Below are 18,075 nucleotides of genomic sequence, written 5' to 3' on the forward strand. Positions count from 1 at the left end.
TATTTTTTTTTTGTTTTTTTAGTAATAAAAGTAAATTTCATTCAGCCAAGTTATTTTAAATTCTTGTATCTTTCTAATAAGTAGTAAACTACAGTTTTGGTTAGGCACATTTTGTTTAATTTCAGTAGTAAAAATTTTTTTCCGTCAGACTACAAGTTGGATATTTTTGTTATTAATTATCACAGTAGTAAAATACGGTTTTAGTCAGACAAATTGTTTTAAATTCCTGTTTCTTTCTAATAAGTAGTAAACTACGGTTTTGGTAAGTCCATTTTTTTAATTTCAGTAGTAAAAATTTATTTTAGTCAGACGAGACATTGGGTATTTTTTTAATTCATTATTACAGTAGTAAATTACAGTTTTGGTCAGACAATTGAATTTTTTTGTTATTTTAGTAGTAAAATTCAGTTTTAGTCAGACTATTGTACTTTTTATTGTGTTTATAGTAGTAGACGTCAGTTTCAGTCATACAATCTCTTTTATTTTGTTGTCTATTTCCTATAGTGGTAAAAAACATTCGAAAGTTTAGTTTTGATTCGAAACTAAACAAATCAGATGTAATTCTAATATCAGTAGTAAAACACTAAAAAAATAGAAAATTCTTTTTAATTCCAATAGCAAAGGAGAGAAAATATTCAGACAAAAAAGTAAGAATAAAATTTTTTTTCAAAATCACATAATTTTTCCATCAGTAGTAAAAGTAAGATTTAGTCAGACAATTTTAAATAATAAAGTACGTTGAAAAAAATTATTTCCTCTTTGGAAAAAAATAACGTTACAAGTTAGGTTCAAATTTACATGAATATTACAGCTTTTCAATATATATATATATATATATATAATATATATATATATATGTCCACTGAACTTAAATGTCTTCAATTTTTTATAGACTTGAAGGAATTCAACTTAAGACTTCTGATTGTGAAATCGTTTATCCTCTGATGTGATCTTCCATCAGAAAGTAGGACCAAAACCGATTTTCCAGCGTCCTATATAATCGAAAGTTGGAAGGGGGGGGGCAAAAGAGAGCGAGAGGGAGTATCGATATTGAAACGTAAAAAAGATTCAATCAGTCGCGAAGTTTCAGCGCCAATCAATCACCCGGCTGGACGGGCGAAGCTCGCGCAGCCCTATGCTGGCGCTTCTCTCGCGACCAGCGTTAAAATGGCCGAGCTTTTATGTTGGCGTCGACGCACTGCAAGCTCGATGCGCTTGCGGCGAGAGCTCAGTAGCCGCTCGAACGTCGGGAGAAGCTTAGTTTTCTCAGAAGAGCGCTTCCTTCTATCATCCGAGAAAAGTCCATTAATTTTTTTTTTACTGGTGTCAAAAAAAAAAAAAAAAAAAAAAAAAAACCAATTTCAAAAATTTTCATTTTTATCAAAAAGAAAAGAAAATTTTTTTTTTTCTTTTATTTCTTCAATTTTTCCTTTCCAACCCTTACAACCCCGCACAAGGAGTTATATATATATGTGTGAAAAGTTGAAAAGAAAGTGGTGAAATTTTTTATTTTTTCCCTTAAAAAAAAAAAATAACCTCCAAATGGACCGTTATAACGGTCCCGGAAGTGGTGAAAAAAAATATCCTGTGAAATGAACATCTATGTTTGGTGGTGAATCGTGTCGCGTGCTCGTTTGAAGTTTGTTAAGCGCGCACGATGGGAAGTAACGTCAAGAAACGACACGCGCTTACATTTATATATTCGTTTCTTCTTTTCCTCGTTATAATCACCGGTAAGCCATAAAAAAAATTTTTTCCAACGATTTGTGAATTGTGTACAGTGATTTTCATTAAAAAAATTTTTTTTTTTGATTAAAAATCAAAAATTTAATGGTGCCATTACTGAAAAAAAGGATTTGGAGATTTTTTTTTCGTTTGAAGAAAAGTGAACGCGTAAGCGACGCTTCAAAATCTAGTCAAACATCAAATACCTTTGGGAGGGAAAAAGGGGGAAAAAAAGGGAAAGAGAGAGAGAGATTGTGTCTTGCTAAGTAAAAGTGATTCGATTCGCTGAAAATCTGGTTCACAAAGTTGGTCCTATCCTTTACCATCGACTCTTTGCGTGAATCGCTTAAGTTTGCAGAGAAGAACCAAAAGTTTCCGATAAAAGCACGCTACCGGCACTCCGCTTACCGAAGCGAAATCAATTCAATTCAATCGTCGATTTCGCAGGCCAGAAGCATTTAAATCGTTGCATTTCAACGAGTTGAATTTCAAATTTTATTCCTCTGCACGATTCCGGGAGAAAAAAAAAATTATTAATAAAAATTTTCCATACTTTAGGGACAAATATGAATAGATTCAAGTTGTTCCAAATTTAATTTCCATTTGAAATAAATAAGGGGAAAAAAAATTATTCAAAAGTCTTCAAAAACGTTTTCATCATCAAAAGTTAAAATCTGAAAAAAAATTTCGTGAAGCTTTTTTTTTAAAAAAAAAAGAAAAGAGTAAAGAAAACGTTTTAGAACTTTTTCTTTTGTGTAAGTCGTCAATTCATAATAATCTTGAAAAGAAAATCTCTGTATCTGACAGAGAGTATCAGTTTCTTTGATATTTCCTCTTGAAGAATCTCGAGTTTATCAATTTTTCTCTAACTACAAAAAAAAAATCAGTCGATTGAAATCCAGTAAGGAAAAAGTCATTAAAATTCAAACTGTGAATTTAAAAATACAATTTTCAATTTTTCATAACTGCAGAAATCACAATGAATTTCAATCGGAAAAGGAAACTATTAAAAATTAAATTGTGACAAATTTGCTTTTGATAAAATAAAAAATGAAACAATAAAATTTTAAAATATTTCTAAAAATAGAAATTTTTTAAACTCATTTCTGAAATTATCACTATTATAACAAATTCTCTATCATATAATATTGTTTCTGCTAATTAGTAAGATAATAATAATTTTTTTATGAAAAACATATTATTCACATTTCATAACATAATTTACTGAAATCATTAAAAAAAATAGAAAATTAATTAACAACAGAATAATAATTTCCTCCACATCACATCGTATATAACAATATAACCATTGAGGATTATTTTTGATTCAATATACAATATGAAACAATAAATTTCAATCGGAAAAGGAAACTTTGTCAAAAAATTAAATTTGACAAATTTCCCTTTGACAAATAAAAATAACAATAAATATAAAAATTTTTGAAAAAATATTTCTGAAACAAATTTCAAACAAAAATGTTTCTAACAAAATATTTCTAAGAATAGAAAGTTGTATAAAAAAATTACAAAAAAATATATAAAAATATTTAAAAAAAAAATACAACAATAACGTTATAGAAAAAAAATATTTGGTAGAAAACAATAAAAAAAAAAATTTCCGGAAAAATTGAATAAAGAAGACATGTTGTGTCAAGTACAATAGAAAAAAAAAACAGTACAAAAAATAAATTCGATCTGTAAAAAGTAATAAAAATTGACAAAAAACAATTTTTTATATTGAAAAAGAATAAAAAAATAAATAATTCTTTTTATATTAGAACGAATCTAATATAATTAAAATAAAAAAAAATTTTATCGAGGAAGTAATTTCGTATTCAAGTCGAAGAATTTTTTTTTTTATAAAATTTCATATTTACATCGAATGACACGTAATACCATAAATATGGCCGTTATGCTAAATTGTGCTCGGATTTTCCACAACTAAGGTGGTATTAAATTTAACAACTGTTTTTTTGCATCGCGAGCGGTCCCTGGGATTTCAAGAGAGAAAGAGAGAGAATGAGAGAGAGAGAGAGAGAGAACGCTTTAGCAACTCCATTCAAGCAGCGTGAATGAATTTACTGAAAAAGCAAATTTCCATATCGCGCTGGTAAACTTGCAAACCTAATTGGAATATTGCCAGTGAAACTATAATATAATGCTTGTACGCGCAGTAGATATTAATAATGAGCGAGTAGCAAGAGGAAGTTCACATAATCTAACACCCTACCTTACATGGATATTCAAGCCGATACATCATTCCTGTCTCGCACGTAAATGGAATCAAACTTTGATTCATCGCAAGATTAATAGCAAATACTAAAATCGATTGCATCGCGCTCTACTTGAAGCTGAAAAGCTTTTAAAATCTTCAATTAGCCGCAGAGTATTTGTTTAGCCCTTTTCTCTTTAAAATCCATTTTCCTCCGCCCCCCCCCCTTTTTTTTCGTGAAACTAATTTTTCAAACTTCCAAGCGAAAGGATGCAAAAAAAAAAAAAAAAATTAATATTTTTTTTTTCGAAGGTGCCATTATACTTGAAACTTTAATTTAGATCAACAATTTTTTTTCGTCATTTGTCTTTCGCTAAATTGAAGCTAACTTTATTTACAATTTAATAAATTGAAAATTCTCTTGTGAATTGTGATTGAGTTGTAATTTTTTTCTGTGACAGTTAAATAAATTTTATAATGACCGAAAAGCAAAATTTATTTAAATAACAATTTTTAAAGTTGTATTTATTACTTAAAATCATCATTTCATACACTGAAAAAAATTATTTGATTCAAATAAAATCGATTACTTGGTCATTATTAAATAAATATTTTTTTTTTTGTTAAATTATTATCATTATTATTTTACATTTTTAGCTTCTCCATTGCCTAGAGCTTCTATTAATTAAAGCTACAATTGTTCGGATTCACTATTAATTAAAAAATATTATTGATTGAAGCAGCTATATTATGAATTAAAGTCATTATAAATTAAAACAAACATTATTTGAATTAACGATTTACGTTTTTACCATTGTTCGAAGCTTTTATCATTTGTGGGTTTCGAAAAACCGTACATGAAAATACTATAGATATCAATTTACTAAACTAATATTTGAAATTATAATTTTATTTAATTAAAACTACAATTAATTAAATTTAACAATTTAATTGAAATATCCAAAGAAAATTATATTTTTAAAAAAAATGTCAAAATGTTAACAATTTAATTTATTTATTTTTATAGAAAAAAAAAAATTAAAATTATTGTTTTGCAATTTAATAAATACGATAATTATTATCGCAGCAAGCTTGAAATGCGAGTATTTCGCACATAAATAATAATAATTAAATCCGTAATTTAATCAACGAAATTGATAAAATTTGTGCAAATGATAAGGATTTTGTTAATTATTTAATACTTTTAATTATAAAAAAAAAATTGTTAATTGAAAAAGAAAGATGATAATTAATAAAAAAAAAAAAATGAAATATGAGGTAAAAATATATAATTTAAAGTGAAAAGAGAGTTTTTATGGTTTTATAAAAGTTGAGTGATATTTTATGTTCTTTTATACATTATATGTAAAATTATAAAGTATATGAAATATGAAAATATAACATCTGATAGCTTTTGACACAAATGGAATTATAATAAAAATCTTATTATTAAATTCTCCTTATCTCTGTTGAGGGGAGTTAACCTTTTGCACGTCATGGAATAGTTGATGGATCACTCACAGCAAAAAGAAAAAAAAATAAATAAAAGTACGCGCGTTCACTGCTCTTCATCTCTCTTTTACTCATTCGGTTTCAGTCATTTCAGAGCCTGATTAAATAATTTTTTTTCTGACACTTAATTATAAACAATTATTACTAATTTCATTATTATTTACTAAAATGTAATTTAATAATTATTCATTCCAATTTAATTAATATTTACTCAAATTCAAATTAATAATTATTCATTTTAATTTAAATAATTTTTTATTTACTTTAATTTCATTAATTTATTACTTTAATTAAAATATTTTAATTTTACTGAGTTAAAATTATAAATAATTCATATACAAAATATGCAAAAGTAAGACACTAATTTTTTTCAGAAAAACTTTTCTTAAGAAAATGTAAAAAAAAATATATATATTTTAAAGACAAATAAAAACTTTTATATTCAAGTAACATGTGGTAATATATGATTATGTATTTTTGACTACGCATATTAAAGTTGACATAAAAAATATTAGCTTTTTTTTTTTAATAACAATTGTGAATTAGTGCAGGGAAAATTTTCTAAAACTTTATTAAAACATAAAAATTTTCTTTGTTAAATTTTCCCAGAATATCACTGTCAGCTGCAGTTAACTTCATATATAGAGCTATATACAAAATTAAACATTTCGCAGCAGTTTTGTAATTGAAGAAATTCCCCACGGAAATTTGAAATAATATAAAAATTATATATACGTTTTTATAAAAAAAAACAAGTTTATATCTAATTAATATTAAACTGTCTCGTTTAAAAGTAGTTAATTTTATCATTTTAACACAAGTTCTTTTTTTTCTATTTTTATAGAAAAAAGAAGTCAAAAAAGAAATTAAATTTAAAAACAAGAATTAATATTAAACTGTCTCATTTGAAAATAGTTAATTTTATCATATGTTTTGATAATTTTTTTCTCATTTTTCATAGAAAAAAAACGGAAGTGAAATAATTTTTTTTTTTTTTTTAAATCAGGTCGGGTACAGATATATATATATATATATATTTTATATCAAGAGTGTAAATCGTATTTCATAGATGAATTATTAAACTGTTAGGCGAAGCAAAATTGATCCTCTTTTCAAAGTTCTCTCCGACAACTCTCCAAACACTCTAGAGCTTTAACTTGTTTTGAGTTATGATCCTTCGTATATATATATATATAGGTAAATCTACGACTATACAATAGGGACAATTTTCATAAGTTCATGATTATTATACTATACATATAGTATAAAATTTGTCAAGTTACAATTAATCCTACTGATTGAAAATTAAAAAAAAAAAAATTGTAAAAAAAATTGAATAAATGAAATAGAAAATTTTATTTTAGATAAATTTTTATAGATAAGAAAATTTGCACACATTTTTTTTTTCGCTGAATAAATTTTTTGAGAGAGTGACTTGTTAACGTGAATCAGGAAAAAGATCTTTGCCATATATATATATATATGGCTCGTTCATCTCTTTTTCACTGAAAATTTATGCATGGACATAATTAAAGTGTCACCTTGAAGTAATGTTGATCACGCTTTAAAGCAAGAAGGAAAAGTAACGGGTGTACCTTTGTTCCTCGCGGATTTAGCTGTGAGAAATTAAGCAATTAAGACGTGTATTTTATTGCCATGGGCCCAAAGTTTTAAGTGTATACACCTTCTTCTCTCTCTCTCTCTCTCTCTCTTTTGATCTAACTTCCTTCTTGAGTGACTGAATACGATCCTCCTTGTGATAATATTCTCTTCTCCAAATTCAGAGCATGATGAATCATTTTAAGAATACCACACTATTCAGGAAACATATCTCTACTGCGACTTAATAATTCACAGCTTGATTGTGTGAATTCATTGAATAGACAATTTTTTTTATTTATATCCATTTTTTTTCTCATACAATTTCTTTTGTCGTTTTTTTTTTTTTTTTAAATTTTTAACAAGCAAATTTTTCAGCTATCCCAGGTAGAAAAATTAACATTACTAACGTTATTAATATTACTAACGTTAGTACCTATAAAAAAATTTAATGTTTAATAATGCACTTTTTATAATTTTCATTTCTATTATCACTTCCACTTTTTTATTTTCATTACCGTTTCCACTTTCACTTTTTCTAATTCTCATTCCCATTTTCACTTCCATTTTTTATAATTTTCATGCCCGTTTTCACTTTCACTTTTTTATTTACATTACCACTTCCACTTTTTCTAATTCTCATTCGCACTTCCATTCCCACTTCCACTCTTTCTAATTCTCATTTCCACTTTCACTTTTTCTAATTTTCATTACCACTTCCACTTTTTCTAATTTTCATTCCCACTTCTACTCCCATTTTTTCCACTTCTAATTTTTATTAGCTGTTGTCATTTCGATTAAAACTCTTTCTAATTTCTAATTTCCATTTACACAACCATTTCCACTTTTTTTTTAATTACAATTAGAAAAAGTTAAAGTGGCAATGAATATAAAAAAGTGGAAGTGAAAATGGGAATGAAAATTGGAACAAGTGGAAATGGAAGTGAAAGTGGGAATGAGAATTAGAAAAAGTGGTAGAGGCAATGAATATAAAAAAACTGGAAGTGGAAATAGGAATGGGAATGAAAATTAGAAAAAGTGGAAGTGAAATGGGAATGAGAATTAGAAAGAGTAGAAGTGAGAAGGGAAGTGCGAATGAAAATTAGAAAAAGTAGAAGTGGGAATGGAAATAAAAATTATAAAAAGTTGAAGTGGAAGTGAAAGTGGTAATGGGAAAGTAGTGGCAAAGTTTCTGTGAAAATATATTTTAGAAACTCTTTATTTTTTTATAGGTACTAACTTTAGTAACATTAGTAATGTTAGTAACATTAGTAATGTTAGTAACATTAGTAACGTTAGTAACGTTAATTTTTTCACCTGGGATGATGCAATAATTTAAATTATAGGGGAGAGTGGGGCAAAACCGACTAAACAAAATTTATTTGATTCAAATAATCGGTTACTTGACTATCATATATATATTCAGAAAAAAGTTTTTGTTGAATTAAAGAAATCTTTTGTTTCATTCAAAATAAATATTTTTTTTTATATAGAAACAGGAGTATAGAAAGAAATAATTCTTTAATTTAAAAAACTGAAAATTTCTTCGAAACAAAAGGAAAATTTACTTGAATCAAAAAAAATTGTGCTTTAAAATTTTTTAAAAAAAGTCAAAGAAAATAGTTTTTTTAAATCAACAAAAACATTTTCCATAAATATCTATTTGTATCAAATATTAATTTTTCTTATTATTTATATATATATATTTGTACCAAATAGATATTAAAAATAAAAATTTATTAAATAAATATTTATTTGTATTAAATAATTTTTATTTGAATCAAATAAACTGTACTTGAACCAATAATTTCTGTATTTGAAGCAAATAAAATTTAATTGACTCGAAATAAAAAATTAATTAGTTCAAGGAAATATTTATTTGATAATATAATTAACTAATTAATAAATAATAAATAATAATTAATTAATAAATAAATGTTTTTCCAGTGTATTGTGTAAAAAATAGTAGTAAACTAATAATTATTATAAAAAAAAATGTTTATTTCATTAAAATGGACATCGCGTTTTTTTCATCTAGAAATTTTTATTTTTTTTTTATTTTTTTAATGCTCAAAAATTGTCAACTTGAAGATCTAGTTTATAGCATTTTCACGTCGTTGTCAGCGAAAAAGTATATAAGTCTCGTATAAACTCGCTATCTTTTGAGGTTAAGTTGTATTTATAATTTATACTTCGTACAAAGTTTTACTTTTTGAATTTTTAGTACAGTTATAAACGAAATCTCGTTTTCTTTTCCCTTTCTTTTTTCATTTTTTTTTTACTTTTAATAGCCGTAAATCTGTTCAGTTGAGCTTTCATCTCAAGAAAATGAGATCTCTCCAAGAAAGTCTTTTTTATCCATCAGAAAAAAGAAATTTCTACAAATAATTAACGCTTCAAATACATGCTATTAATTTTTAATCAGAGAATTTTTTTTTTCTTAAAAAAATGTCCTTTGCGTTAATTAATTGAAAATTAATTTTGCATTAAACTTAAAATAAAAGTTTATTGCTTTTTGATATTTTCACTGCAATAATATTTTTCCAAGAACATCGCTATAAGCTTTTCTGTTTTGTTGTTGATACTGGTTGGATATTAATTAGGATTTTATTTACCAGGAAAAGTTCTTAATTAGCTTTCTTTTTTTTTTTGGTTTACTATATCTATCATCGCGGAGAGACAGATATTTATCTTTGTTACATGAAAAAGAGTTTATTTTTTTTTTTTTTATGAAAGATTTAAAGCATATAACGAAGGAAGTTGAGCTTATATTACAGTTTCTCTTATAAATCTAAAGCAGCTTTTGAGTTGATAAAGCAAGCTAACCCAACGTTTTCAAAGACGCGACGGATGTAGTCGTCGACGACGACGACGTCGCGAAGGTATTAAATACAGGGTCATAAATGAACGGCGTTGGTTTTTGAAGACCTAGATTAATAGCTTTTGCAATTTAATCATGCTCGTTTAGAGACGTCTTCAACTTTCTCGAAGAGTATAAATGCCTAACTCCCTAGAACTATGTAATTAACGTCTTAAAAGGATACGTCAGAGAAAATTGCCAACTTTATGATTTTCCGTCGGAAAAGTCAACTTTGACACGTACGACAAAATAATCTCATAGTTCATACATTCCCTCTTTCTCTAATATTTTGTTCTCCAATATTTTTTTGATAAGTTCAAAAATTTCGAGCATCAATTTTTAAGTAATTTTTTATTTTAAATTACAATTTTTTTTTTTAATTAAGATTTTTTAAATAATCTTTAAATTAGATTTTTTTTTAGTACCTTAGAAGATTCAAAAAATGGAATAGAAAATTTATTTAGAATGTCAAGTTCAGTGTTGGGGGATTTTTCGTTCTTGAGTTTAAAAATAAAAACTCTTTTTTAATTTTTTTTTTCCAAGCAAACACTTGACTCTTTTTCATGTTTTACTTTCGTTTGCAATTTCAACAAACTATTCTCAAAAAGCGCCATGTGAAATTATACTTTCAACGTAACAATTGTTTCACTTCGGTCTTTTACCTTTTTTTTTTAGTCGTTGTTATTCTTTGTCTTTTTTTTCTATATTTCTCGCATTACGGTATTCTCTTTGACATTACACCCCTGAAATAACAATCCTCTTGTGTTATTTGGTTTTTTGTTTTATTTTATTTTTTTATTTTTTTTTGAGAGAGAGAAGAGAATATTTTCCAGCTCGTGAAAATTAAAATCTCTCGAAACAAGATACTCTCTCGTTTGCTTTGTGTGTGTGTATGAGTATTTATGTCTCTATATAAAATGACTGGAAAAGTCAATTTTCTTTTCCAAAATTTATTTCACTAAATTCTCGTTTAATAGAGTAAAAATAAAAACCAAAAGGTTCTCATCTCTCACGCATATAAGAAAAAAAAATTGAAAAGTGAGGTAGAGATATTTAGTTTCATTTTTGTTGAAGTTTATTTCAAAATGATTTTTTTAATATAAAAAAAAAATTAATAAAAATAAATAAACAACAATTTGACAAATAATGTGATTAAACAAAAATTAACAATCAGTAATAAATTGTTTTTTATTTATTTCTATTATTTTTGTATATTATTTTATTTGTAATATTAATTTATTTTATTATTTTTTTTTATTGTGTACTTTGTATAATTTTTGTATTTTTTCTATTTATTTTGCTATTTTTCTTTTATAATTTCGTTTATTAAAATTTTGTTTTTATTTTCGTTCTATAAATTATTAATTATGTTCTTTAAAAACATTCAACCCAGGTAGAAAAATTAACATTACTAACGTTACTAATATTACTAATGTTACTATTGTTACTAACGTTAGTACATATAAAAAAAATTAGGAAAATGTTTCTAAATTGTATTTTTGCAGAAACGAAAGGAAGTATTTAATGTTCTTACCAGCACTTTTTATAATTTTCATTTCTATTATCACTTCCACTTTTTTATTTTCATTACCGTTTCCACTTTCACTTTTTCTAATTCTCATTCGCACTTTCATTCCCACTTCCACTCTTTCTAATTCTCATTTCCACTTTCACTTTTTTATTTTCATTACCACTTTCACTTTTTCTAATTCTCATTCGCACTTCCATTTCCACTCTTTCTAATTCTCATTTCCACTTCCATTTCCACTCTTTCTAATTCTCATTTCCACTTTCACTTTTTTATTTTCATTACCACTTCGACTTCCACTTTTTCTAATTTTTATTCCCACTTCCCTTTTTCTAATTTTCATTCCCACTTCTACTCCCATTTTTTCCACTTCTAATTTTCATTAGCTGTTGCCATTTCGACTAAAACTCTTTCTAATTTCTATTTACACAACCATTTCCACTTTTTTTAATTACCATGGATGGAAATTAGAAAAAGTGAAAGTGATAATGAAAATTTAAAAAATTAGGAATGGAAGAGGGAGTGAAAATATAAAAAAAAAGTTGTAATGAAAATAAAAAAAGTGGAAGATGAAATGGGAATGAAAATTGGAACAAGTGAAAGTGAAAGTGTGAATGAGAATTAGAAAAAGTGGCAGTGGCAATGAATATAAAAAACTGGAAGTGGAAATAGGAATGGGAATGAAAATTAGAAAAAGTGGAAGTGACAATGAATATAAAAAAGTGGAAGTGGAAATTGGAATGAAAATTAGAAAAAGTGGAAGTGAAGTGGGAATGAGAATTAGAAAGAGTAGAAGTGAGAATGGAAGTGCGAATGAGAATTAGAAAAAGTAGAAGTGGAAATGGAAATGGAAATGAAAATTATAAAAAGTTGAAGTGGAAGTGAAAGTGGTAATGGGAAAGTAGTGGCAAAGTTTCTGTGAAAATATATTTTAGAAACTCTTAATTTTTTTTATAGGTACTAACGTTAGTAACATAAGTAACGTTAGTAACGTTAATTTTTTCACCTGGGAAGTTTGGAATAATTTTACATTTCTTAATTAAAATATCGACTTTTCATTTTTCATTCACAAAAATACTTAAATTAGATTTATTGCATTAAAATTTATTTCATCTACAATTGAGATGAAATTTACTTTAATCGAATAAATTATTTATTTCTATGTAAATGTATTAAAATAAAATTCGTTCCCAATACATACGAAATGGAAAAAATATATATAGTATATATATATGAGGGGAAAAATATTAAAAGGAGAAAATGTTGAAGAAGGTCAGATAATATACTTAAAGGACCCGAAGAGAAGTTGGTTAATGAATATCCAACTAATAATATATATAACAAATCCCCTCGATTCATTAATCCTATTACCGCAAAGTAGCAATAGGGGGAAAAGGAGAATTTATCTAATAAAATAGAAGAAGGGATGCTTTTGAGAAGGTGATTCGCAAAAGCGAAGATACGAGTGTCATAACCCACATAAGCCGTTGCTGATTCCTTACCGGAGCTTCGGAGGGGTAAGGGGGGGGGGAGAGGGTGGTTCGCATTCGAAAAGGAATCGCGAGGATTACTATTACTTCCACTTGAAATCCCTTTGCCAAATACCTATATTCCTGAAGCTGGGGAAATTCTCGCGGGTGGAAGAAAGAGAAAGAGAGAGAGAGAGAGGGAGAGGACTGAATGAAAATCGACTCTGCGAATAATCCACTTCAATTTGCAGTAAACTATTGCGAGAGAGGCAGGCAACTTTATCGGTCTCCACATTTTGAGGCGCTCACCATTATATATATATATATAAAATAAAGTGCATATAGCCAAACCCTCGACAGCCTGGCTACTGGCCTAATTCATGTAACCATCCATATATTGTCCCTCTTTTATAAATATCTAAAGAATACAAATCCCCTATACCAAATTTTGAAAAATATTTTAAATATATATAAATAAAAAATAAATTGAAATTAAATTCTTTTTTTTTATATAAATAATCCAAAATTCAATTTTCTAATATTTTATTTATCAGTGGGAATTGGTATATTTTTATCAGAGTCCAAGTTTATGGAGTCTGATACATAAATTGCTTTACTCGTATATATATATATAGTGCGATAAAGAGAAAATATATCTCAAGAAATGGGTCAAATGGGAATAATTGTGTCCGTAGTTTTTTTTTGAGATATAATTTATATTTTCAAGTTGTGCATTTACAACTCTATTCAACAATTCGGTTTTTAGTTTTTTTTTTTAATATTTATTTTTTTAAATCTCATATAAAATCGAGAGAGCATTACTTTCAATTTCAATGTCAACAACTTTATTCAAACTTAACCAAACTATATTACAAAGAGAGATAATCCGTAACAGAAATTGCCCTTTATAGTTACAAGTATCGTCGTCCTAATTTTTTCCAGAAACAATTTTATGAGATCTCATTCAAGTTAAATTCTTGCTAGAGGATAACGTTTTTTTTTTTTGTGAAAAATTGGATGTAATTGACAAAAACCGAATAAAGAAAAGTTTTTGCTGTCGTTGCAAAAATGGTAGTAATTTTAAATAAATAAACAAATAAAGAAAAAAATAATAAAACAAATAAATAAGCAAAAAAAAGGAATGACGAATAAAATAATAAATAATAATTTTTTTTTGAAAATTTCACACTAGTAATTGTGTAGCGCAAATAATAATAATTGGGGATATCGTCTATTAATCGTGAATTATCAGTGACACATAAATTTGCTGATGAGAAACTGATAATTCGTGATTAATAGATGAAACCAAATGCAATTAGAAGTTTACTGTAATTCCAAAGATTTGTAACTATATTTAAATACATTTACTTTATATACTTTTTGTTTTTCTTTTTTTGTAATAAATATTTAAAATAATAATTTTGATAAATATAATGAAATAAAGTATTACTAAAAAAAGAAAAGAAAAAAAAAGAAAATGCACTCTTTTCCCGAGAGTAAAAAGCTCATCATGTGGATCCTTCTTCTTTTGGAAAAGAATAACGTATATAAAGCTATAAGTAAGGTACCACGGCCTGGCACAAAAGTTGTTTGTTCGTGAAAAATAAGGAGCTTGAAGTTATCCCCATTTTTCAGGAAGTTTTTACCACTGTCACTGACTTCTCTCTTTCTCTCTCACTCTCTCTCAAACTCGTTCATTTTTAATACGAACATTCCTTTTAAAATTTATAATAAGCACAAGTGTTTCCATTTACAAAATGCATTTTTAAACATTTACCTGTCGAGTGCTCGCGTTCAGCTTTCAAGAAAGAAAAGGAGTAAAATTTTTTTCTATTTCCCAATTTTCTTAAAATCATTTGCTTTATTTCCAACAATCATAATTAATTATTAAAATTAATATTTATATTTAAAAGCAAAAAAAAAGAGAGAGAGAGTATCTGTATCGGAATTTATCGCCATAATTTTGTATAATTAAACGAATGTTTTTAATTAGAGTCAAGTTGATTAAGAATTATAGAGGAATTTTTCACTTGGAAATTAATGAGAAAAATTGAGCCAGTAAATTGGAACAATGAATGCAGAGAGGTAAAGTGCAAAAGGGCAAATGATCCTCCCGAGAATTTTCTTCTTTAAACGTGAAAATTTATGGGCAATCCTTGTATGGAAAATAAGAGCCAAGGGAGAAGGGAGGGGTAAAATGAGCGAAATAAAATCTACGCGATTCTTTTTCATTTTTACCCATATATGTGTATATATACTATATAGTATTGTAAAACCAAATCAATAGGACACCCATCTGCCGCAGTTATCAATTTGCCAAATTGCAAATCAATACGAAATTCCCCAATGGACCAGAGAGGCTGCAAAGCAAAACTACGCGCGAATATTTATACTTTATATATATATATATATATATATGTGTGTGTGTAGAAGGTTACTTTTCTGTTTCACGCCACAAACATTTGATTGTCAAAAATTTACGCAACATCCGGTTCACTGAATCATATCAACGCAAAAGGGAAAACAATTTTCCAATGCAAAATTTTCAACTGCCCTCTGAAATAATACCACCTGGAATTTCAATAATGTATGTTGTTATCCACAAAATCGAATATTTCATTTGTATTTTCTCCACCTAAAATAAAGTGTAAATATAATGATGTGCTATTTTCAAAATTAAACATTTCTCTTATCATTTTGGTTGAAATTTAATTTCACTCGGGCTTTCAACAAAACTTTATTATTACTTTATTAATTGTTGATTTTATCTAGAGTTAATTTTTTAGCATTCTTTTTAATTTAATTCACTACTTTTATAATAATAACGACAACACCCAGGTGAAAAAATTAACGTTACTAATGTTACTAACGTTAGTACCTATAAAAAAATTAAGAGTTTAAAATATATTTTCACAGAAACTTTGCCACTACTTTCCCATTACCACTTTCACTTCCACTTAAACTTTTTATAATTTTCATTCCCATTTCTACTTCTACTTTTTCTAATTCTCATTCGCACTTCCATTCTCACTTCTACTCTTTCTAATTCTCATTCCTACTTCACTTCCACTTTTTCTAATTTTCATTCCCATTTTCACTTCCACTTTTTTATATATTCATTGCCACTTTCACTTTTTCTAATTTTCATTCCCATTTCCTATTTCCACTTCTAGTTTTTTATATTCATTGCAACTACCACTTTTACTAATTCTCTTTCCCATTTTCAGTTCCACTTCCACTTGTTCCAATTTTCATTCCCATTTCATCTTCCACTTTTTTATTTTCATTACAACTTTTTTATATTTTCACTCCCACTTCCATTCCTTTTTTTTAAATTTCCATTACCACTTTCACTTTTTCTAATTTCCATCCATTGTAATTAAAAAAAGTGGAAATGGTTGTGTAAATGGAAACTAGAAAGAGTTTTAGTCGAAATGGCAACAGCTAATGAAAATTAGAAGTGGAAAAAATGGGAGTAGAAGTGGGAATAAAAATTAGAAAAAGGGAAGTGGGAATAAAAATTTGAATAAGTGGAAGTGGAAGTGGTAATGAAAATAAAAAAGTGAAAATGGGAATGAAAATTAGAAAAAGTGAAAGTGGAAATGTGGATTAGAAAGAGAGGAAGTGGGAATGGAAGTGCGAATGAGAATTAGAAAAAGTGGAAGTGGAAGTGGTAATGTAAATATAAAAGTGGAAGTGAAAACGGGCATGAAAATTATAAAAAGTGGAAGTGAAAATGGGAATGAGAATTAGAAAAAGTGAAAGTGAAAACGGTAATGAAAATAAAAAAGTGGAAGTGATAATAGGAATGAAAATTATAAAAAGTGCGGGTAAGAACATTAAATACTTCCTGGTGGTCGATTTTCGACAAGTTTCTGCAAAAATACAATTTAGAAACACTTTCTTAATTTTTTTATAGGTACTAACGTTAGTAACATTAGTAACGTTAGTAATATTAGTAACGTTAGTAATGTTAATTTTTCTACCTGGGCAATAATGATAATATTATTATTATTATTATTATTATTATATTGTTACAAAAAAATGTTATTAGTTATATTATAATTTAATAATAATAATATTGTTATATTAGTATTCTATTTGGTAATTTGAATAACTTTGTTTTAAAAAAAAATCGTAATTTCTGTAAATTTTATATTCGATACAAATTATTTAGTTACATAGAAGGGTAGTGTATAATTATCAACTGAAATTGACTTAAAATTACTCGCCTGGCTTCAAAATATTGGCTTCGATTACTTGGCAGAAGCTCAATTATAAGATCAAACACCATGTTCACATTGTAGTAATTACAATCAACAGATGCTTCTCAATATCATAGAATATATATATATATAGAAAATAATGATCGCGTTGGTACAAAAGAGATATTAAATCAAAATAAAACAACATTTATTTGCTTGTAAAATATGAAATATTTTCCTTTTTAATTAAAATAACAAAAAACAAAATAATTTCATATTATTATTAAATAGTTTTTTTAGTTTTATTATTTATTTAAAAAATAAATTTAATTCAATGTTTTTTTAAACAAAATTTTTCGTATAAAATAAATTTTTTTTTCCAAAATGGAAATTTAAAAAAAAAATTGTTTTCTGGAAAATAAAACCTTCTTCTACTTATGTTGGCTCTTAAATCGAAACAATTCTCACCTACTGTGAAGTGTCATGGGATCAATATTGAACAGAAGGCAATACATATTATAAAAAGAATCTGACGAAGAGAGAGAGAGAGAGAAAGAGGTGTTAAATAATGTGCTCGAAGATATCAAAATGAACGAAACGCGTCAACGGAGACTCGTAATTTGTCCGGAAGGATCAGTGAACCGCAGTTGAATCCTATATATATATATATATATATTCATTCACTGGCCTTATTTTTATCGAACTGGAAAATCGAGTTCGGTTCTCGCACTCTAGGAAAAAAAAAACTTTTTTTTTCTATTCGCTAGACGTTTCCATCAAATATAATTTATCTTCCAGTCAAAATACACCAACGAATATTTTTAATTTTCTCGAAATTAAATTTCCAACACTACTCAAGCGTATAAGCAAATAAAAGAATAATAAGCAAATAAATTAGAGTTGGTGGATATATTCTTAAAAAAAAAAAAAAAAAACAATTTTTCATTAATTCCACAAGTACTCTT

At 26.6% G+C, this 18,075-nt stretch overlaps 1 protein-coding gene across 2 annotated transcripts in view; it reads left to right on the forward strand.

Moving 5' to 3' along the window:
- Positions 1-1,212: 1,212 nt before the first annotated feature.
- LOC127288004 (uncharacterized) overlaps positions 1,213-18,075 on the forward strand; it is a 58,856-nt gene continuing 41,993 nt past the window's right edge. Inside the window, exon 1 of one of the 2 annotated variants that reach the window (XM_051315184.1) lies at positions 1,213-1,733. In XM_051315184.1, coding sequence (XP_051171141.1) covers positions 1,658-1,733 — 76 coding nt within the window. In that variant the 5' untranslated portion in view covers positions 1,213-1,657. The remainder of the gene's footprint in view (positions 1,734-18,075) is intronic. The other variant, XM_051315183.1, reaches the window with a different exon arrangement.

The sequence above is a fragment of the Leptopilina boulardi genome, unplaced genomic scaffold (genome assembly GCF_019393585.1).
Source record: "Leptopilina boulardi isolate dan_hultmark-lab unplaced genomic scaffold, ZJU_Lbou_2.1 LbouV2_38, whole genome shotgun sequence".
In the NCBI taxonomy this organism is placed as follows: domain Eukaryota; kingdom Metazoa; phylum Arthropoda; class Insecta; order Hymenoptera; family Figitidae; genus Leptopilina; species Leptopilina boulardi.